The sequence below is a fragment of the Onychomys torridus genome, chromosome 14, assembly GCF_903995425.1.
Source record: "Onychomys torridus chromosome 14, mOncTor1.1, whole genome shotgun sequence".
In the NCBI taxonomy this organism is placed as follows: domain Eukaryota; kingdom Metazoa; phylum Chordata; class Mammalia; order Rodentia; family Cricetidae; genus Onychomys; species Onychomys torridus.
Genome location: NC_050456.1, coordinates 68122187 through 68129338, shown reverse-complemented (window position 1 = coordinate 68129338; position 7152 = coordinate 68122187). Strand labels below are relative to the sequence as shown.

General features: G+C 49.5%; 1 protein-coding gene across 4 annotated transcripts in view; it reads right to left on the bottom strand.

Annotated features, from left to right (window-relative positions):
- Positions 1-859: 859 nt before the first annotated feature.
- Positions 860-7152, bottom strand: part of Dglucy (D-glutamate cyclase) — a 134336-nt gene continuing 128043 nt past the window's right edge. For all 4 annotated transcript variants that reach the window (XM_036205826.1, XM_036205825.1, XM_036205823.1 and 1 more), the window contains exon 13: positions 860-1342. In XM_036205826.1, coding sequence (XP_036061719.1) covers positions 1193-1342 — 150 coding nt within the window. In that variant the 3' untranslated portion in view covers positions 860-1192. The remainder of the gene's footprint in view (positions 1343-7152) is intronic.

Here is a 7152-nt window from a genome sequence, read left to right as displayed (position 1 = left end):
AACAAGCTTGGACCCTGCAGATGTGAACCCTGCAGGCAAGAACCTTGCAGGATGAGCCCTGGACAAAATAACAAATGGAGAGCAGACACTGAAATTCATATTAAAATTACTTTTCTCTTTACCCTTATGATTTATTGGAGTGTAAAATCTATACCATGTGTTCCTTCTTCACAATGAACACCCCTTAAAGAACCATACCAGTTGTGTTTAAAGAAATGAAATCGGGGATTTAGCTCAGTGGTAGAGTGCTTGCCTAGCAAGCGCAAGGCCCTGGGTTCAAGCCTCAGCTCTGGGAAAAAAGAAGAAGAAATGAAATAACATTTAGTAGGCTCAGATCCCATACAAGTTGTCATGCTGATGTCAGGACTAAGTGTATAACAGGGTATGGTCAGTGACTGTGTTTCTGATTTTGCTGAGAAATGTGGAGTTGAAGGTTATGAAAGGTCAGGATGAGCTCATCTGCCTGAGTCCTGGGCAGGTCTGACTCACCTTTGAGCTCTGCTGGCAATATGGCTTCCTTCCCACACAAAGAGGGCAAAGAATCTGGCTAGGGGTAGGAGTAAGCAGATGGGAAGGATGTATAAGAAATGTCGGGGTGAATGGAGGTGTGGGACAATGGGTGTGATGCCTGGAGGGGCCTTCTGGGAGATCCCTTCAAACAGTAAATGGAATACTATTAAAAAAAAAAAAAAAAAGAGCCGGGTGGTGGTGGTGTATGCCTTTAATCCCAGCACCAGGGAGGCAGAGGCAGGAGGATCTCTGTGAGTTTGAGGCCAGCCTGGGCTACCAAGTAAGTCCCAGGAAAAGCGCAAAAAGCTACACAGAGAAACCCTGTCTTAAAAAACAAAAAACAAAAAACAAAAAAAAAAAAAAAGAAAGCATTTCAAAGGTATAAGTATTTTGCTGGTCACAGTGAGCACAAAGCCCCAGTGTTTTAACCCAGCACTCCATGTATTAAACACTCTAGCCTTTCTTAATTAGCCCAGGTCATGGCAATGCCTATTCTTCTGCTCTGCCCTGAGGTTAACTGTTCACAAGTAATTTCTTAAGTAGCAGGAGGAAAGATTCGCAGAGCAGACCATAAGGGTGGCCTGAAGAAGTCAGGATAAAGGATAGAGCAATGACACCAGAACTCCTGCCTAGACACAGGCTGGCCATCTGGTACGGACTTTGCAAACAATCAATGTGCTGGTCACTTGTGCATTGTGGTGGTATTCACTAGCTTCTGGACCAGCTCAGCATGAACACCATAGAAAGGCAGCCCATCTACTTCCATGCCCACGATGCCTGAGACTCCACTCCGGACTCGGTTCTGCACCAAGATGCGTAACATTTTTTCTTCCTGGGAGGGGAAAAAGAGATGAGGAGGAGATAAAAGTTATATGGGGGAAGGGAGAAAGGAATGCATAAATCTCTAAGCAGAGATCTCGTCATCCTTCTGTGTACCTCTCTGTCCCTCTCTCTCTGTTCATCTTGGTCTCTCTTTCTCTATCTCTCTGTATTTCTCTCTATCTCTCTCCCTGTCTCTGTCTCTTTCTCTCTACTTTTTCTTTTCTTTTCTTTTCTTTTTCTTCCTCCTCCTCCTTTTAAAAACAGGGTCTCTGTAACCCTGGCTGTCCTGGAAATCAGGACACAGACCAGGCTGGCCTCAAACTCATAGAGATCCACCTGCCTCTGCCTTCCAAGTGCTGGGATTACAGGCATGTGCCACCACACCCAGGAACAAGCCTTTTTTTTTTTTTTTGGTTTTTCGAGACAGGGTTTCTCTGTGTAGCTTTGTGCCTTTTCTGGAACTCACTTGGTAGCCCAGGCTGGCCTCGAACTCACAGAGATCCACCTGCCTCTGCCTCCTAAGTGCTGGGATTAAAAAGTAAAATTTGGGGTAAAAACATTAACTTGCTAGAATGTTCCTTATGGAAATCAAAACTGAGAGCTTGATGTTGTGGATCATACCTGTCATCCTAATACTTGTGAGGCTGAGGCAGGAGGATTACAGTGAGTTTGAGGACAGTAGCTCCAGGACAGCCTGGCCTACAGAGTGAGACCTTGTCTCAAACAAGAGCAAAGGATCGAAACAGATCAGCTGTTTCTTTGGACATTTAACATCATGTGACCGCATTTCATGCCCTGGTGGAGGCCTGCATGGTCCTGAAGCATACCAGGGGTGCAATCCTCTACCAACCCAGTCTCTAGACAGCCATGGATGAGCTCCTATGGGTCTGATTATGGCAGAAGGCCCTCCTGAGACCCCACTGTTAGCCTCCTGAGTTTGCTTCCTATTGCTGCGATAAACACCATGACGAAAAGCGATGCAGTGGAGGAAAAGTTTACTTCAGCTTACAGCTCTCAGGCCACACTCCCTCACTGAGGGAGGTCTCAGGACAGGAACTCAAGGAGGGCAGGAACCTGGAGGCAGGAACTGAAGCCGAGGCCGTGGAGGGGAGCTGCTTAGTGGCTCACTCGCTATGGCTTTCTTATACGACACAGGACCACCTGCCCAGGGATAGCACCACCACATTGGCCAGGCCCTCCCACATCAATCATCAATAAAGAAGATGCCCCTCAGGCTTTTCTACAGGCCAATCTGATGGAGGCATTTTCTAGATTGAGGTTTCCTCTTCCCAGATGCCCCTAGCTTGTTTCATGTTGACCACCCTCAGGGGAAAAAAAAAAATCTAGCAAGCACAACACTAAATTCTGCTGCTGCTGCCGCCTCCATTTTCCAACAAGGGTATGGGAACATGTGGAGGGAGCAGAGCCATGGAGAAAGAGCAGCTGGGCCCCAGAAGGGCTTTGGGATTAGACACATCTGATGTGGGGCTTTCTTGGCAGTGTCTCAGCCTCTCTGTGTCTTGGAAATCTCATCTGTCAGGTGGGGGTGTTGCTGATGCTGGTGGCAGCATGGCCCTCAGAGGCTGTCTGAGGGTTAAATGAGATATGGGAAGTAAAGCACCCAGTGTGGCCCTTGGCACACAGTAGGAATGACGCTGGTTGTCAACTGCAGTGAGGAAAGCCCACGGCTTCTTTCCTTACTTACCTCACTTGCTGGTTAAGGAGTAGGGGCTGGTCCACCTCCTTTCCTCCCCCTCCAAAAATAAGGTCCCACAGAACCTCCTGTCTAAGCCACTAATGTGCTGTCCCCATTGAACACTTAGGGGGAGGCAGCAGGCAGAAGGGCCAGATCAAACACCCTCTCTCTCCTTCCTCCACGGTAAGACAGAACCAAAGAAATCTGGAGCAGGAAATGCAGACATCAGAGGACTGTCACCTTTCTGATGAGGTATTTGCTCTCTCTCCATCAGTGTTCTCAAGCACCTGATGTGACAGTCTCTGAGCCAGAGATTCAAGGGTGAGACAGGTTCAAGCCCCCAAGGTGGTCCCAAGCTAGATGACTGACCAGGCACTCATAGGATATATAGTCACGCACAGAACAGAACACCAAACTCAGTTTCCTAGGGATGCTTTTTGGGGAATTATTATTATAGGCTGAAGCTTTGTAACCCTTTGAACTCATGGCTCTCAATATGATGATGTTTGAAGATGGAGTCTTTGGGAGGTAATAAGGTTGCAATGAGGTCATGAGGGTGGATCCCCCATGATAAGATTAGTGCCCTTATAAAAAGATGAGGGGCCACATGCTTTCTGCTTCTGTCACATGAGGATACAGTGAGAGGCCAGCCATCTACAACCCAGGAAGAGCATTTCCACCAAGGCACTGAATCTCCTGGTACCTCAGTGCTGGACTTCCCGGCTTCTAGAACTGTGAGATCTAAGAACGAGCTGTTTAATGCCTCCCAGTCTACGGTGTTTTGTTATAGCAGCCTACATTAATTTAGACACAGGGCAACTAGCATTAGAGGAAATTAAAGAGGAGAAATAAGCTGAGGAAAGGGCCTTGTAGTCACTCACCTAAAACTTCAAATAATTGTGATGGGGAGCTGGGTAGAAGGCTCAGGTAGTAGAGTGCTTGCCATATAAATATGAGACCCCAATTCTCAGCACTCACGTAAAAGCCGAAAAGGTAGAGACAGGGGCATCCCTGGGACTTGCTACCTACCCATTCTAGACTGATTGGTGTGCTCCAGATTTATCGAGAAACTGTGTCTCAGAAAATAAGGGGGAGAATAGTTGAGAAAGACATTGGATGTGAATACACATGTAAGTGTCCCACAGACATGTACACACATGAATATGTGTACACACACACACACACACACACACACACACACACACACACACACACACGGAAGCATTGGCAAATGTTGCCGGGAAGCCCTCTCTCTCTTTGTTCCTACAGTAGTCTTTCTGTTCTGCCCGTGGGTGAAGGCAGATGACCCGCCCTGTGAAAGGAAGGTCCAAGTACATTTCCACACAAGTCTTTGTCAAGAGCCCCCAGCCAGGGGCTACCCAGCCCAGATGGGCATTTTCCACCCTTTGTTTGGGCTCCATTCTCCCACTTTGCTTCCCTGTTAGTCATATCCTCTCTTTATGGGGCAATACATGTGGCACCATGGGGCCATTTCCTCCCAGCACACTGTCTGCCCTCACTGTTCTCATCCTTCTGGGACCTGGAGAGGACTGTGGAGTCCTCGGGGTGAGTGTGAGGAGCCAACAGGTTAGGAACTGGCTGGCGCTCAGCCCCTGAGAGCCACAGGGACCCATTGTCTGGTCCCTAAGAGCTGGGACAATTGCCACCCCCAGCAGATTTCCGGGAAGGACCACAACACGTTCTAAGAGACCCGAGTGGACGGGGCGCTCCTCCCTGCCGGAGCAGAGCTGGAAGCTGGGGTGCTACCCAGGCTGAGGCTGTCAGAGGCAGGGGAGGGAGAAGGAGGTCTAAACTGAGGCCGACCCCCGACAGAGTCAAGGTGGATGAGGAGAGAGGTCCCAGGGTAATTTCCAGGCTTAGAGGCAGGTGGTGACCTGCTAATAATTCTGGGGCATGGCGGGCTGATATTTATGGGAAAAGATGTTATTTTTAAGCAAGTTGGAAAAAAAAAAAACTTTTAAATAAGAATGAGTCAGGAAGTCGGGCACACCTATAGTTCTAAGTACTCAGGAGGTTGAGGCAAGGGTTGCTTGAGTTAGGATTTCAGACCAGAGAGAGAGAGAGAGAGAGAGAGAGAGAGAGAGAGAGAGAGAGAGAGAGAGAGAGACTTCCATCTGGATGCCCATGTTGTCCTGCTGTGCTTCCCAAGCTCTGTCCCCAGAGGCCATGTCTGACTCCTCACTGTTTCCCAGAACAAGCCTGGGCCTGGCCCCCAGGAGGGGCTCTGCAAATGTGCTTCTGCTTCTGCTTCAGAAACAGGCCTTTCCATTTCCTCCTTGAGACCGAGGCATTGTTAATACACTCCTGAAAGACTGGGCATCCATGCCAAGAGGAGAATTTTCCATCCCTGGAGGGTGAGTGTGAGGCTGTGGGGGTTGGCTGGGCGGGGTTCACACTTGGTGTTTGTGTGAATCAGGAGTCATGTGGGAGGCAGCCCCCCACGTTTTTACGGTTCAGATGCAGGGAGCATAAAGAAAGAACAGAAGGCCCTCTGGGTCCCCCAGGGAAGACAAGACCATTTCCCTCATGAAAATGTCACTTGAGTCCCACACCCACCCCTCTCCTCTGCCTCAGCATTCTCAGGGGCTGAGAGGCTTCTGGGCCACCCAAGGAAAGCCTAGAGTCAGGATCAGAGACACCCTAACTCCCACTTCAGCTCTGCCTCTTACTGGGTGGTCTTGGTACTATCCACCACCCAGAGCCTACCAGCTCTGTCCTCTGCGGAAGTAATAATGTCAACCCATGGAGATATTGAGTTCAATGGGGGGGGCACGGGGGGGGGGGTGAGGAAGAAAGAGACAGAGAACCAGGGAACAGAAAATGCATAAGACAAGATGAAAAAAAAGGAAAGAAAGAAGGAAAAGCGGCTACCAGACAAGGGCCTCTAGGGATGGAAGTCTGCCAAGAACTGGGGTTCAGGGCCAGCAGCCCTTGGCTGCCTGGGAGACATTACAATCGGCTGTCCCTTCTTACATGATACACAGCGCTAGGAACTGAGCCCGTGACCAGCAAGTTTCCAGGGAACTGGCCCGGAATTTCACTCGTCTGGCCTGTCTGAGACCTCCCCAGTCAGGAGGCAGGAAGACAGGCTTAGTTGGGTTTTCACTGTGGGTTTCACAAGCACCTTCCGGTTTGCTCTCTCTGCTTCCTACTTGTGGTTGAGGATGTGAGCTCTCAGCTTCCTGCTCCAGCCACCACGCCTGTAGCTGGCTGCCATGCTCTCCGCTTGCCATGATGGACTCATCCCTTTGGTGCTGTCAGTCAAAGCGAATGTTCTCTTCTCTAAGTTACCCCGATTGTGGTGTTTAATCCCAGCGACAGAAAAGTAACCATTAGCTAGGACTCTGGCCTAACTTACTGTTTTTCAGATTCACTGTGAGACTACCCAATACTTTATCTGTGTCCTCTAAGTCTGGCCCACCAGTTGCTCCTCAGGGTAGGGCAGGTCCCACCCCTTCAAGAAGCACCCACAGAGGAGAGAGAGGTTTGGGTTTAGAATCAGTATTGGTGAGCAGGATGGCTCCAGGATAGTCATAGGGACTGAGGGCTGAGGGAGGGACAGCCCATGCCGCTGCCTCCTCACTCCTCAGGCTCAGCACTGAGTTCAGGGCTAGCTTGCTTCCCATGCTGCCCCCTGACATAGCCAAGTTCACTTCAGATGTTTAAGGGTTGCTGCCCTTCCTTTGTCCTGGTCTATAAGATGTGTCTAGAACTGCAGGTGGGGTTGGGTTTGCCAACTCTGAGGTGCTTAGACAAGCCTATGGTAGGCTCGCAGTTCCTTGCTTGCAAAACACATGTATGGGAATGATTTTGAAAGCTGTTTTGGAGTCTTTCACTGTGGATCCCGGGTTCAGAAGCCCTCCTCTGACACTCATCACACATCAGTCTACAATCTTCCATCTAGGAGCAATCTTACTCAGCCAGGGAGAAACTGAGCCTTTGTTCATGACTTCCCACCTAGAATGTGTGCCCTTCCCCGCTCATCTGGTGGACTCCTTCCAGTCTATATCCACAGGACTCCTTTCTCACCTAATCTGCCCCCACCCTTAAGCATGTGGGCTACCTAACATGCTTTAGTACCCTCTGAGTCATCAGTTCTGTGA